Source organism: Cladophialophora immunda (assembly GCF_000835495.1).
Source record: "Cladophialophora immunda strain CBS 83496 unplaced genomic scaffold supercont1.7, whole genome shotgun sequence".
Taxonomy (NCBI): domain Eukaryota; kingdom Fungi; phylum Ascomycota; class Eurotiomycetes; order Chaetothyriales; family Herpotrichiellaceae; genus Cladophialophora; species Cladophialophora immunda.
Genome location: NW_015622547.1, coordinates 3,627,914 through 3,641,897, shown reverse-complemented (window position 1 = coordinate 3,641,897; position 13,984 = coordinate 3,627,914). Strand labels below are relative to the sequence as shown.

The 13,984-nt window shown below is 54.3% G+C and overlaps 4 protein-coding genes across 5 annotated transcripts; 3 read left to right on the top strand and 1 right to left on the bottom strand.

Moving 5' to 3' along the window:
* The first annotated feature begins 82 nt into the window (after window positions 1-82).
* Window positions 83-3,596, top strand: PV07_11953. Of its 2 annotated transcripts, XM_016399431.1 has the most exons (5): window positions 83-1,503; window positions 1,793-2,144; window positions 2,206-2,293; window positions 2,355-2,769; window positions 2,822-3,596. In XM_016399431.1, exons 2-5 carry the CDS (start codon window positions 1,891-1,893, stop codon window positions 2,836-2,838), a joined length of 774 nt encoding a protein of 257 aa, XP_016243993.1. In that variant the 5' UTR covers window positions 83-1,503; window positions 1,793-1,890; the 3' UTR covers window positions 2,839-3,596. The 2 variants fall into 2 exon arrangements, with proteins under 2 accessions (XP_016243993.1, XP_016243992.1); XM_016399430.1 differs by having other exon boundaries at window positions 83-2,144.
* A 765-nt stretch (window positions 3,597-4,361) lies between these two features.
* PV07_11952 (uncharacterized protein) lies at window positions 4,362-6,253 on the bottom strand. Its single transcript, XM_016399429.1, has 2 exons — window positions 5,095-6,253; window positions 4,362-4,982 (listed from the first exon to the last, which is right to left on the bottom strand). Exons 1-2 carry the CDS (start codon window positions 6,174-6,176, stop codon window positions 4,670-4,672), a joined length of 1,395 nt encoding a protein of 464 aa, XP_016243991.1. The 5' UTR covers window positions 6,177-6,253; the 3' UTR covers window positions 4,362-4,669.
* Window positions 6,254-6,413: 160 nt separating this feature from the next.
* Window positions 6,414-8,845, top strand: PV07_11951 (uncharacterized protein). The gene has a single exon (XM_016399428.1). It carries the CDS (start codon window positions 6,498-6,500, stop codon window positions 7,965-7,967), a length of 1,470 nt encoding a protein of 489 aa, XP_016243990.1. The 5' UTR covers window positions 6,414-6,497; the 3' UTR covers window positions 7,968-8,845.
* Window positions 8,846-11,309: 2,464 nt separating this feature from the next.
* Window positions 11,310-13,975, top strand: PV07_11950 (uncharacterized protein). Its single transcript, XM_016399427.1, has 2 exons — window positions 11,310-12,697; window positions 12,753-13,975. The coding sequence occupies exons 1-2, from the start codon at window positions 12,252-12,254 to the stop codon at window positions 13,582-13,584; spliced, it is 1,278 nt and encodes a 425-aa protein (XP_016243989.1). The 5' UTR covers window positions 11,310-12,251; the 3' UTR covers window positions 13,585-13,975.
* Window positions 13,976-13,984: the final 9 nt, after the last annotated feature.

The window sequence follows — 13,984 nt, the reverse complement described above, 5'->3', positions numbered from 1 at the left end:
CGACCGGCCGATCGCCCAAATCGCCCACACCGCGTCAGGGTCGTGACTCATTTCCGCATCTCACCATTTTCCTCCCTTGCACCTCTTCTCTGCCCTCCAATTTTCACTCTCTCTCCTTCTCTCCTCTTATCACCACGCCTAACTGGCTTGGGTTGTTTGCTATCGTGAGAGCCCGCGGTACGAGGTATACGGCATCCGACCGCCATCCAGAAGCAGGTTTGTTTGCTGGCTGACTGATGGGCTTCCACCATCTCGCACGCAAACAAAGTCCTGGAGCCGGGCGGCAAACCCAGTCGGACTGTGCTCTTCCCACTGATGCCATCTCCAGCAGAAAAAGCCTGAACCACCGAGCCACCCAGAAACCAGAAATCACGTGTGCAAGACCCACGTACCGGAGTTCCCTTCCCAATCCTGCCATGTGCATCCGAAAAGTGGAAAATCTGTTTCACCCTCACCCATTCTCTTGCCATGACGCTCAGATGATGGATGGCTCGAACTCGAGGGCAGAATGTTTTTTTGTTTGGTGTTGATGCATCCTGCATAGTTTAGCTTAGGGGGCACGGCAGGGCGGACTAGGCAGGAATGCCCAGGAGTGGCATGCAGCGAGCCAGAGGCCAGACGGGGGAGGAAAAAGGGGCAGATAAGGTGCAGAGCGCAGGGCGAAAAAGGTGCAGGGGTGGCTGCACGGGGGCTGCAGTGGCCTGCACTGGCCTGCACAGGCGAGTTGCTGGGCAGATTCCTGGTGGATGAGGGCGAAATGTGGGCTTGATTGCAGCTGGCTTGGGCGTCCAGATGACACCGGCTAGGCCCGTTGTAGCGTAGCGGCGCTGGCACGGCGGGGTTCCCAGTCTGCGCTCTGTGGCGAGGGCCTGGCACTATAAATGCCGCCCTCGCCCTCTTTCCGCGCGAAGTGCAGCCGACCTCTTTTTCCTGTCATTTTTCGTTCTTGGCACTCCCTCCTGCCAGACTCCCATCCACCACCCCCTCTATTCTTCGCACGGCATCAAAGCGCATCATTTCTGTTGCCCCCCCAGCCTGCGATTGATCCTCCTCCTATATCCCTCCATCCTGGCATCGATTGGCTCTCCCACATAATCGTGCCGCCACATAAATCTCCCTTGGGCGCATCCCGCATACCAGATCCGCAAGTTCTTGGACAAAGACCCCAAAGATCTCACCTGCGACCCGCGCCTGCCACTCTCTTCACAAAGGGCAAACAAAGGAAACAAAGAAAAGAATCCAAAGGCCACAATAGACTGTCTGCACTTTCCGCTCTTAAGTAATTCGCATTCGCAATCGCAAATCTACGCACTCTTGCTTCCTCTTGCTCCCACCCCCCCCGTTCTGCCAACCTCGTCGTCGCTCCTCCACATCCGACGAAACAAAGTTCTCTGCAGACCTGATCTGAGACAAGCCTCATCAGTCGACGGACTTCATTGTCAATTGGAAGTAGGGCAGTTGTGTTGTAGGGGAGACATTGAGTTGTTCATCTCCCACATCTCGGTACGAAACACCACCGCATCCATCTTCTCTACCTTTTCCTCCTCAGGTCGATTCTCCGATCGACAGACCCCCCCCATCATCGTCATCGTCATCATCGCCGTCGAGTTGACGCCGCGGCCGCCTCCTGCTGGCTCAAGTGAATTCAGTCGAAATTCACTTTGGCCTCCAAAGTCGAGCCTCGCACCGACCGACGCGATCGATCGCCTGCCTCTGCCGCACCCTCGCCACCCTTCAAAAGTTACTTATCGATTCGTCATCCTAACCTGACCTTGTTTTTAATTCTCTCCAGACTGCTTCCATCCTTCATCGATCTCTCTCATCGACAAGGATACACCGGCTGCGACCGCTCTATTGCGCCGCAGCGACCAACCGCACATTCCTGCAATCATGGAGTCGCTTACCACTCACCCGTCCACCGCGCAACAGGCCAAGGCCTTCACCTCTCCCGCGTCTCTGTCGTTTCCCGGTGGTGCTGGGGATTTGACACCGCCCTCCTCTGAGAAAGATGGACAAAACCTCAATGGTGGCTCGTACGCAGATGGGAAGACGAATGGTCAGCAGGGAGGAAATGCCATTCAGGCTCCACAAACCCCCGGCGCAACGCCTGGCGCTGGCGTGAGTGGTATTGTGCCCACCTTGCAGTGAGTATTGTCCCTTTGTTGTCCTTTCCTCAAGGTCAGCAGAGGTTAACATTCTCTAAAGAAACATCGTTGCTACGGTCAATCTGGACTGCCGTCTTGATCTCAAGACGATTGCCCTCCATGCTCGCAACGCCGAGTACAATCCCAAGGTAAGTCATCGCTCACTTGGGACTGGGGATACTTTCGGCACTGGCTAACCAACCAATATAGCGTTTTGCCGCTGTCATCATGCGTATCCGTGACCCCAAAACCACTGCCTTGATCTTTGCATCAGGCAAGATGGTCGTCACTGGCGCCAAGTCGGAAGATGATTCGAAACTTGCGAGCCGCAAGTACGCCCGTATCATCCAAAAGCTAGGCTTCAATGCCAAGTTTACCGACTTCAAAATCCAGAACATTGTCGGTTCATGCGACATCAAGTTCCCCATTCGACTGGAAGGTCTTGCCTCCAAGCATCACCCCTTCAGCTCGTATGAACCGGAATTGTTCCCTGGTCTCATCTATCGCATGATTAAGCCGAAGATTGTCTTGTTGATCTTTGTCAGTGGCAAGATTGTGCTCACGGGGGCCAAGGTCCGTGAGGAGATCTATCAAGCCTTCGAGCAGATCTACCCAACGCTATCAGGTAAGCATCCTTCGTACTGTCGTTCCACGTGGCCCTTGCTAATGTGACCCAGACTTCCGCAAAGTCTAGATCTGCTTACGCAGGGCGGGGTTTTCCCGTTAGCCTTGTATCAACAGTCAACCCTTAACTCGGCTGCACCCCTTCGACAATGGCCACACTGTCGCGGCGGGGAAGTCGACATGCTCTGGGTTCTGCATCTTGCAAACCAGGCATGACTGAAACTACTTACCAAATCTTACCTTTTCTTTTTCGCCTGTGTCACGACTATCTATGAGCATTGCATGGCGTTTTTGAGCGAAATCCCTTCATATTGTTTCCTGGGGCAAAGGCACCAAAAAGGACTCGGGTGCAGTCGGCCTGCTTACACCTTATTAGACATTGGGTCTCATCGACAATGGGATATCAGCTTGGGGGACGGTATTCGGCGCTGGTCGACTTCGCATACCGTCTTGTGTGGAAATAACTCTTCAATTTCCTCTGCGCGTTCCTGGTCATGGGGTTGTGGGAGAGACAACACACCATGGACCAGTTGCTGTCTGGCGCACGGAGAGCTTTACCGACCAAGGGAGGCTTGACTTTACTTTTCAAAGCTTGGGTTCTCCATCCATGACTGGAACTTTTTAGGTCATGGGAAAGAAAAAACCAGATGGGCAAGCGATAGCAAGCCCATTTGCTCAGATTGTTTGTGATAGAAAAAGCATCAGAAGATGCTGAGTGCGGACTCCGATGGAGCGAAGTGATAGGAGGGTTGACACGGTTCCTTGATCGTAGTCAGTACTGCTCACGACTGCATGATGATAGCTCAATATGAATTCTCATCCCTCCCATGTGCTGGTTTCTTTTCTCAAGTATTCGTTGAAAGGATTTCACACATGTAGTGAATGGTTTGAGGTGTGGTGCTGCCGTTGTAGCGAGCTTGGGTGAACCGAGGAAGCATGTGCTCTGCACCGCTATGCAACCGAGCTGCTCGATCTTTGGGTTGGGGTTGCATGACTGTGTTCGTGCTGTTAGAGACTTGATCCGATGCTCAAAGAGGAGGTGAAGTGGGAGGGAAGTCATCAGTACCATCCATCACTTGGTTCCCGCCGTTATCCTGATCGGAGGGTGGGTTGGATTCGAATCCACGATGGCAGTTTGCACTTTTCGAACTAAAGTTGCTGCTGCTGCTGCTGCTGCTCTTTCTTCTGCTTCTGCTTCTCATTCAATGCCGCGTGGACGAAAGTCCCTTGTAGCTTCTCCGTGGGTAGGTAGGTAGGCAACGCATCACACATCGCGCGGAGGTTGGAAGGAAAGGAAGCACGGAAAACGAAAAACGAAAATGAAAATAGGGTGCAAGAAAATAAAAGAGGAGAGGGGGGAAGGGATGTAAGCAATGTCCCTTTGAGTTGTTGGGGGGTGTTGTTGCGTCTATGTATATATGTATGTATGTATCTGAGGACCTTAAAACCACGTTCATCGAACTCAATGGGGGTCGGGAGGGGATGGAGATTGGTGCTAGCTAGCTGGCAGAGGAGCCGGGGCTGGGTAAGTCATATCCCGTTACACATACTCACTCTCACACTCACACACACACCTTGTATATGTTTTTGGTGTCTTCCAGGTGTAGTATATTTATATTATTACTACGTGTGTCCCCGGTTTATACGTGTGGATTTGATGTAGTTCGAGCGGGAGAAGTGGAGTCGACGTATCGAGCGTATTCTGTATGCTACTGTCCTTCTCTCACGAGGGCTTCCCTTCCCATACTGGCGACGGAGTTGACCCTGGAATGGGCAACCGTTGAACGCTTTCTCATCTATTTTCGTTCTGCATGGCCAAAGCGGTTGAACCACTCGACGTCCCACCTCGTACACCAATAGGACCGTCCGGACGCGACAATCGTGGCCACAAGCTCGGTCCTTTAGCTCGTCCTCCTCCGCATCTCCTCGTCGAGCAGCATCCCCTTCCTCCCCGCCCGACTTCCATCTTCACACGCGGTAAACTCCTCTCCGCCGTCTCCGCCGTCTCCGCCGCTCTTGATCATTCCGCACAGGTCCTCTTGACTCCTCCAGCTCCAGATCTGCGCCAGCGCCGGCTCCAGCGTCCCCTGGATCGCGGCCACGATCTTGTCCCCTATCACGGGGAAGAACTTGAATCCGTGGCCCGACCCGCCCGTGGCGAGGAAGAGGTTGTTGAATTGCGGGTGGAAGGTGATGAGGAAGTCGCCGCTCGGCCTGTGGACACAAATCAGTGTTTTTGGGTCCAAATATCCTTTCTGTGTGCATTATGCGCTGGTACAATGGGAGCAAGAACGTGACAAAAAAAAGGCCGCGGAAATAAACTTACGTATCACAGTACCAGCAAATCCGCGTGCGGGTGAACGGTCTGTCCACCATCTGAGGCAGAACCTCGCCGAGGGCTTCCCGCAGGGCTTCTTCAGCTTCGAGCGGGATGGGGATGCCGACTTTAGGGACGCTGACTTCCACGTCTCCGGGGCCAATGCCGTTCGAGACGCCAGGGTCGATGACCGCCCTTGATATCCTCACGGGGTTCCGGTACCCATACCCATGCCTCGCGATTTTCAGCTCGTTCCCTCTCGGCGGGATGACAAACATCCCTCGACTCATGTTCATAATGGTCGGCCTGTTTCCCATTGCCGCTTGCTCCTCAGGCGTGATGTCCAGATATGCCATCGTCTGCCCAGTGGCCAGGCATCGTCCCTGAAGGTCGATGAGGCTGGGACTCCACGCCCCAGCTGCCAGGACGGTCAGGTCCGCCTGGATCTGCTCCCCTCCGGCCAGTTCTACCCCCTGACAATCGCTTCCGGAGAAGACGAGCCTCGCGACCTGTGCGCCAGGGCGGATGGTTACACGACCGTCACTCTCGCTCTGGATTCTCCTCAGGGCATAAGCCACACACGCTTCGGCGTCGGCCCATCCCGAGTTGAAGTTCGCGTAGCCATGATCCCCGCTTACGCTCTCGTAGCCCGTCGCTTTCCGGATCTCCTCTGCTCCACGTAGTTCTCTGATCTTGCTCAAGTCCACGTTGCAGCCGTCCTCTCGTGCCAGGTCTCTCACATTGGCCAGCGATTCCCGCAAGTAGGCATCCTTGTCCGCATCCGCCGTCAGCACGAACCCGGGCTCATGGTATCTGCCTTCCCCGCCCCATGCTTCTTTCCTCCTGTCGCGCCAGAGCTCCTGCGCCTGGGAGGCGAGCTGGGCATAGTGTTTGTTGGCGTAGTCGGCCCGGACGATGCGGCTAGCGTCGACGGAAGAGCCAGACGGGTTGGGGAGCGAGGGAGAGCCGTCGATGACAGTTATGCGGGTGGCATTGTATGTGGGGTGGGAGAGGAGCGAGAGCGCCGTCGAGAGACCAAAGACGCCGGCTCCAATGATCAATATGTGCTGGGGAACGGAACCGTTAGACATTGGGGGGACCGGGACTTGTAATATACCTCCTGCTCCTAGGGTGAAGAGAAACTCTAGACTTACCGAAACGCAGCGCCCCCCGAGATATGAGTCCTTCCAGCCCGGTTAACCCAAGCAAGACGTTGTTCTCCGCAGATGAAAGTCTCGCGACGTTGCGCCCTTCCCGTCCGAGGTCGGATCAATCTCGGCTAAAAAGAAAGAGCAACGTCTTGCAATAGCAATTGTCGATTTCGCACCGCGAGTCAAAGGTGGGCAGCCATCGTCTCCAGATCCGCAAATCTCCAGAGATGAACGATTGATATTTGAATCTCTGCTCGCACCATGGCGGAAGTTTCGAGGCTCTACGTGGAGTGCTCAAAGATTCCGCATCTGGCACTCTCCATATCTGCGAAGCGCGCAGCTGCTCGCCCAGCTTCTCCATGTCTCAATCAACAGCAGCTTCTGTCGCGTTCAGTCGGTCGACCTGCGCGCTCAGCACCTCTACAAGCTGTGAGAAAGGCCTATTATCTCTCTCATCACCTTCCCTCACGCAGGCACGCCTCCTCCAAACCACCCATTCCGAACCCCAATATCCCTCGACCTGCACAATCCCAATCCCAATCGCAACACAAACCCCGACCGACGCTCCTCGATCGCGCAACCGCCCAAGATGCGCTCGACGCCCTCGCCGCCAAAAACCGGCGGCAGCGCATCCACATGTCCTCCAACACCTACTTCTGGATCACCTCGCTTTTCGGCTTCCTGCTCTCCACCTACGTCGCCTACACGTACATGTCCTACGCGCGCTCCGTGAAGGAGTATGAGAATCTCGACCTTCCGCAGAACGCCGACGTCTCTTCGCGGTGGTTGGATTCCTCGAGAAACTTCGACGACGAGGTCGAGTTGTCGGAGAAGATGATGGGTTTGAGGAGCAAGAGGGAGGAGTTGTGCAGAGAGGCCCGGGGCAACGTGCTGGAGGTGAGTGCGGGGACTGGGAGAAATATGGAGCTGTACCGCCTGGACCCTCTTGTCACGCCCGAAGACAGGAGAGTGGAAAGCTTGGTGTTCAACGATTTGAGCGACACCATGCTGTCCCAAGCACAGAAGAAGTTCGAGAAGCTGCAGGAGAAGGCGAAGGACAATAGGCGATTTCCCGGGCCGGTGCAATTCGTGGTTGGCGACGCAGGTGACAAAACCCTTATCAAGAGGCCAGAAGGTGGATTTGACACAATAATTCAGACCATGGGGATTTGTAGCCAGACCAACCCGGTCGCCTTTTTGCGGCAGCTGGGAGATCTGTGCAGGCAGCCCGGGGAGAAGAGCTCGGGCGTCGACATGAGGACAATCGAAAAAGAGGCCAGACAGCGTCTTGAGGATATTCAGAAACGCAAGGACCATGTTGTCTCGGGGCCAGAGGGAAAAATGCAGCAAGAAGAAGATGCGCTTGTTGCAGAGCACGGAGGGGATTTAGGAGGGAAGATCCTCCTCCTCGAACATGGCCGGTCAGACCTTGAATTTATCAACCGGGTACTGGACAACGGTGCAAAAATGCATGCCGATCACTATGGATGTTGGTGGAATAAAGACATTGAGCAGATCGTCAAGGACAGCGGGCTGATTGTAGAGCGGAAAAGGAGATATCACTTTGGGACGACGTGTGAGTATGTTCTCAGGCCAAGACCAAAACCCAGAAGCGAGAATGAGATAGAGAAGACGGGGGAGATGGTAGAGGCTGGGAAGACTGCTGTCGTAGACTCCAGTCAAGGTTCGCAGGTCAAGGGATGGATGGGCGGATGGTTTGGCAAAGATTGAACAAGAGCACAGGAGAAACTCTCAGCAGTTCAAAATGTTCTGAAAACGTTATCGTAGGCAGCAGCAACAGTTGGCAATGCTTGCCTTCGGCTTCTGGATGGATTGAGCCTGGTGGTGGCATTCCTTGTAATCGCGAGGGACGCACGCGAGGCTGAGGAAAAAGGAGGGAACGAGAAGGGTACGTGAACACGTGCCGCTCCCGATGTTTGCAGCATCACGGGCCTATGGGACTCGATCGGATTCCCACGGCTACCAACCTGTTGACGATGGCAGTGCCGGCAACTGGGTTCATTGGTCCGCTGAGTTTGGGGTGTTGAAGTCAGCAAAGTGGAAGACAGACGTCAGCCAGTGCGACTTGCACAATCCCTTGTTATCTGGCACATGCTGATATTGCTGTAAGCGAAAGCGGGAACTTCGACTGGTGAGTTCGACCGGCTTGATGATACATGGTCCCCATTGGGCATTTGTTCGGTTGTGTTCCCATGTGCACGAAGTTGAACTTTCGACACTGCCGTGCTAGGGTGTGTCAGATCATACGATTATCGCTCTATGGTTTTAGACGTGGTGTAAACACACGCGAAGGCAATCCTTCCATTGAACATGCGACAGTACTCAGCAGACAAGGGCCGAGTAGGAGGGACGTAAGCGAGCGTGCTTCGCTGAGAATGACCCGAGATCAAACAGGGATTGGAAAGAGCACAACACAATGTCGCACCAGGGCGAGGAGGACTCAGATGTCTCTGATCGCAGATCCGGATCAACATGCCGCAAGGTGAACACTGGAAGACCTCAACCCGTGTTTGGGGGTCCAAAGCTGGAAGGAAGTTGGAGATGATAGTCTGCATCCCAATCACGCACATGCTCTCCGCAGGATTATTGCATCATGATTTTTCATGGGGCTCTCGGATTGGCAGAATTGCAACGGGACAGAGCGGCGTGCCTCTGCGACTATACGAGTGTGGACCGAACCGAGTGTTGGGATAGCAAACCGGGTGAGCCAACCGTGATCTCATAGATTTGCATTTCTGCGACGAGGATAGTAGTGGCAGGATATCTGTGCAGGGTTGACCTGACTTTGCAATACGACTGCCCCACAAGAATGACTCTTGGGATGCGATTCAGTCGGCCTTGGAGCTGCCTTTCGTGTGATGCGCATCATTGTTGCGAGTCGATCGCATATTCACCAGCTTCGGTTCGTCGAGTTGGCACCTCTGCCGCAAAACAGCGCCCAATCGCTTGGCCTAGCCACCAATAGTGCGTGTTTCAGGTGTCTGTGCAGCCGTCAAGCCATCCTTTTCACACCGCGGGGATGGCTGTTTGGACTTGTCTAGACTCAAGCCTGCTCTTGACCGCCTCGATGTGACCACCAATCAACCGTCCAAACGAGATCTTCGATGGGCAATGCTCATCTATTCTAAGAAAGTTGACGTCCTGGCCGACGAGGTCGCAGATGTGCACGCTCGACAGGGGCGCATCTGAGTCTGGAAGCTTGCCCAAGGTCACGTGAAGATAAGGATGCTGTTTCGGCTACAATAGACGGATGTAGCGGATAGTGGAGGCCTCGCCGCAAAGTCAATCAATTTTTTTTTTCCCTATTTTTTTTTTCGCTGCGCTTTTCGCTGACGTCTTTGTGTCGCGCTGGATACGTCAGTGATGATGGCAAATTGAACAGTGTGGAGTGCCCGTGGAAAAAAAAAATTGAAAAAGAAAATCACTCGAAGCCACCCCAAGGGAATGTGAAAGCAGCAGTGTCTCTCTGCATGGCACGAAGCAAACAACTTTGTTCCTGCTACATGCAGCAGAAGTATCGCCCCCCAAAGTCTAGGTAACGTCGCCCAGAGCAACGAAGCTGCACCATGCAGCTGTGCTTCTCGATTGGTGCTGCAAGGTGCTGCAAGGTGCAGGTCGAATGATGATGGGCCAGGTGAATTGCCCGATGCAGAAGGATCCGTAAACTCAGGACGAGGAATTGTGCGGCACGACAAGAGAGAAAAAAAAATAATTTTGACTGGGGATGGAGGGGCAGCGGGGCGCTGATTCGCGGAACGATGGTGCTGGCTTTGCTGGCTGCGCTGGTCACCGAGCCACCCCCTGGAGACTGCAGCAAACCTTGTATCCCAAGCGCATCCAGCTGCGTCCGGGTAAAAAACTCTGGGTCCAGAGCCGGGCTTTTCCAGAAGTTAGGGGCGACCAGAGAAGATCATGCTTGTCATGACCTGGGCGTGTCAGGGACCCAGGGTTGGCTGCTCTATAACCTTCTTCCGCAGCACCAATCCCCAGCCAACAAGCGCTTACTCGAGATGCAGTTACAAAACTTGGCTTTGGATGACCGATGTAGTTCCACCTCTTTCAACTGGCGGATGGTGCCCGTAAGTTGTCGGTTCGATTAGTGAGGCGTGAGGGAGGGTGGAAGGAGATGTCAGCCATCGCTGGGATGCGAGTCGTGTGGCATGTAGGGTTTGTCGACACTTCCGAGAGAAGTAAGTGGTGTTGCACGGGAGGTAGAGTCCGAGAAAGTGACGGGCGGCACACATCACATCTGACGGGACATGGGTTGAGTGACTTTGATATCTGGTAGCCCTTGTTCTTTGCGAGATCTGGAATATCACACCACAATTAACTCTGGCCCTTCTGCTGCACCGAGTACTCGCCATATGGAGGTGTCTCCTACTGCCAAATCGGCGATGGACGCAAGCTGAATATAGCAATGGCAGCTGGTTGGGCAATGTTGGGCCGTGCTGGATATGACCGATGACAGCTTCAAAAACGATGTCACAGGTGGAGGCGTTGTTTGTAAAGCCAGGAGACCGGTTGACTGGCGTCGGGCAGTGGTTTGCGAAAAAGGTCGGCCAAGTGCATCCGCGAGTCCAGTAGGCAGGTAAGGGACTGCAAGGAGCGCTGCTTAGGCGCTCAGCGTTGCCCCCAAAGAACACTAGCCTGGCCCGGATGGGGAGAGCTAAAACAATGACTCCGAGTTTAGCTTGGCGACTGGTCGACTGGCGCCTGGTGGGCTCTCGGATCTCAACCTGGGCCAGGGCGACTGGGCGACCAGGCCATTGGAGGGGACCCGGGGACCCGTCAAGAAAAGATGGGCGAGGGTTCGAGGGACCATCAATGGCATCCCAGGCATCGAACTTTCGCCATTGCTCCCTGCTAGGTGACAGTCGGTAGCATTTTTTAGGACTCTCAGACTCTCAGACCCCATCTCGGAGCGCCCACGAGGGTTTTTGCTTCGGGGTTGTTGTGGCGTGCTGCCCTTCCTGCGCTGCGCATTCCTGGCACCTGTCTGCAACTCTGCGCAGCTGCGACACCTCCCTCGATCAATTCTTCCTTTTCCATCAGAGCTTCTCTTCTCCTTTACTTCTTCTATCACCCAAGCCGCAATCACCCCCTTCCTTCATCACCGCGTGTACCTCAACGCCCTCTCTCCCTTCTCCAGACACGGGCCATAGACATCATCTACTTGACAGCCCCCCCCCTCCATCCCTCCAAAAATATTTTGATTTGACCCACTCCCTCGCACGACCCTCTCCAAGCAAACAAAACGTCTCCGGGACCCTGAGCTACTACTCACTACTCACATACCAAAAGGCACGGCCGCCTGGCAGGCTCCCATTACCGCCATTTCTCGCTTCTGCGCTCTCCCCTGTCAAGCAAATCGCCGTCAAGACCCCCCCAGCCCCATCACAATAGAAAAGGACACAAGCACGCACTACGTTTCTCTCCTCTGTCCGATCTACCAAGCGTCGCCATCTGCCTGCTTACCGCCGTTTGACCTCAACAAGTCAAGTGGTCGGGACAAGATCTCTTGACGCAAGGAGGCGAGGGCAGGACCACTAAGGCCAATTGAAGCTGATCCTTGAGAGTTTTTATTGCTCCACGATCCGGCACCTTGCATTGCAGCCACGCATTCCAGCTGCCTCCATCCTCCAATCACCACCCCGGGCTCCATATATCCTTCAGTCTAACCACCCTCCCTCTGTCACATCTTTCGCCCTCCCTTGTCCAACGCTACGCAGCACTAGTCCATCCCTCGACTGGTGTCGCCGCAGCCTGAATCATCATTCTGCCATTCGACAATTCCACCCATCCCAAAAACAAATTCCCTGCTTTTTGGGGCTCCTCTAGGTTACCAGAGACTCCCGTTTACTGTTGTACACGACTCTCTCCCATCCATCTCCCCGGCCCTACAGTGTCGCGACTTCATCTGTTGTCCTGTTATACAACAGTCCACCCTCAACATCCCTCTCGTCCTTCATCGGCGGCAACACATGACATTCCACCATGCCTTACAACACTCGTCGGAAATCTCTCTCCTTGCCCTCGCTGGGCATTCATTTGCCCAATGCCTCTCGCGCTCACCGCCCTATCCTCAAGACTACCACACCACCTGCAGAGTCCTCAGCATCTCCTCCGCCTCCTACAAAGAAACAGAAGCGCTCTCATGATGGCGAAGCGCCTCTATCCCCAGTTTCCTCTCCGCGCTCCAAAGTTGGCTCTCCTGCGATCGATCTTCCAATATCGACCGCACTCGCACTTGGTGCGGTGGTTGAGCAGACGCCACCCCCGTCCCCAAAGCTTGGTGCTCCGGTTCGAAAAATCGACACAGATGGTATCAATGATGACATTGTCATCTCTGTAATCGAGCAGTTGGAAAAGACGGGGAACCGACCACACCTGATCAGGGACCTGGCAACTATATTGGCTTCCACCAATGCCAGTATTGCTCAGTAAGTTCTTTGCGGATGGAGTTTCGACGAGACCGTAACTAACTTGCTGTTATAGTTCTGCGAACCCAGCTGCGTTACTGTCCTCGCGTCTCAGTCTCTACCTGAAGAGACCATGGACGGCTTTGGCACCATGCCCGTTGGCGAAGGAATTGATACCGGTTCACCCACGGAAGGTCTTCTTCTTTCTCACCACACAGCCGCGAATGCCTCTCCCTGAGTCCTCGGATGACATCCTCCCTCCCCCAGTGATCTCGGTCAAGAATCTGACGCCTAGCGTGTCGGATCATAGCCAGATCGATGATCTCGATCAACGAGATCGTGCTCGACTATCTCCCAGCCCAGAGGTGGAACTTTATTCCCCCGACCTAGACCAGGACGACCCCATGCAGCCTCCGACCCCTGGCGACCATTTCAGCGCCAGGAGCAGCCTGAATCCAGATGGTACGCCTGATGTTCGCCGTAGAACTAATCGGGCTCCAAGTCCTCCACTTGAGGAGGACGAACGTGGCTTCACTGAGACAGCCACCGCGGTCCGTGCCCGTGGCATGAGTCTGCACAATCCTACCGTCCAGGCGTCAATCGAGGTTGAGGAAAAGACTCCGGCTGTCGCGGTGTCAGAAGAGACACCGGAACAACGCCAGAAACGTGATCGAGAGCTCGGGTTGGCTCTCTTCGGTCAGTCCCATCAAGAGCTCCACGTTCCGGAGCAGAAGCTGTTTTCGAGCAGCCCGATGATCCAAGCCAAGCCCGATCATCAGGCACCAGTGGCGAAGACGAACCTGACTCTTGACCTGGATGGAATTGAGATGGGCGTGGCTGCCTGGAGCATGATGAGTCCCGAGCAAATCGACGTCGAAGAACTGGACGAGATGTTTATGGGATTCTAGGACTCGAGCTACTGGCATGACAAACGTTGCTGCGTGCCAGCGTTGGACTCTCGCCTCATAAGGTTTCGGCCAACCACCAAATCTCTCAACTTTGGCGTTGGCTATATATCGGCATGATTGCTGGATAAGAGCTTGTTTGCAATTTGATGGTTGGCTCTTGATGAAATGGCACGTTCTTAATTTCGGTTTGTCGTCTGATCCTTGAAGCGAGGCAAAGCCATGTGTTGTTAGAATTTACATCTCATGAGAAAGAAGAGATTTTGTAGTATTAGAGGCCTGTTGGCCGACGGGGGAACAGCGGGTCAGCCATGCTGAGGTCTCATGTCTCATCCAGAGCTGAGATCCTAGAAAACAAGTGTATCATTTGCAATGAAGTCATCCATCAATTCCTTCTTCCCTC

Coding starts and splice junctions, on each gene's coding strand:
- PV07_11953 (XM_016399431.1), top strand. CDS start 1,891: ATGGAGTCGCTTACCACTCACCCGTCCACCGCGCAACAGGCCAAGGCC. Junction 2,145..2,205: donor GGTATTGTGCCCACCTTGCA/GTGAGTATTGTC, acceptor CATTCTCTAAAG/AAACATCGTTGCTACGGTCA. Junction 2,294..2,354: donor ACGCCGAGTACAATCCCAAG/GTAAGTCATCGC, acceptor CAACCAATATAG/CGTTTTGCCGCTGTCATCAT.
- PV07_11952 (XM_016399429.1), bottom strand. CDS start 6,176: ATGTCTAACGGTTCCGTTCCCCAGCACATATTGATCATTGGAGCCGGC. Junction 4,983..5,094: donor ATTTGCTGGTACTGTGATAC/GTAAGTTTATTT, acceptor TTGTGTCCACAG/GCCGAGCGGCGACTTCCTCA.
- PV07_11950 (XM_016399427.1), top strand. CDS start 12,252: ATGCCTTACAACACTCGTCGGAAATCTCTCTCCTTGCCCTCGCTGGGC. Junction 12,698..12,752: donor ACCAATGCCAGTATTGCTCA/GTAAGTTCTTTG, acceptor TTGCTGTTATAG/TTCTGCGAACCCAGCTGCGT.
- PV07_11951 (XM_016399428.1), top strand. CDS start 6,498: ATGGCGGAAGTTTCGAGGCTCTACGTGGAGTGCTCAAAGATTCCGCAT.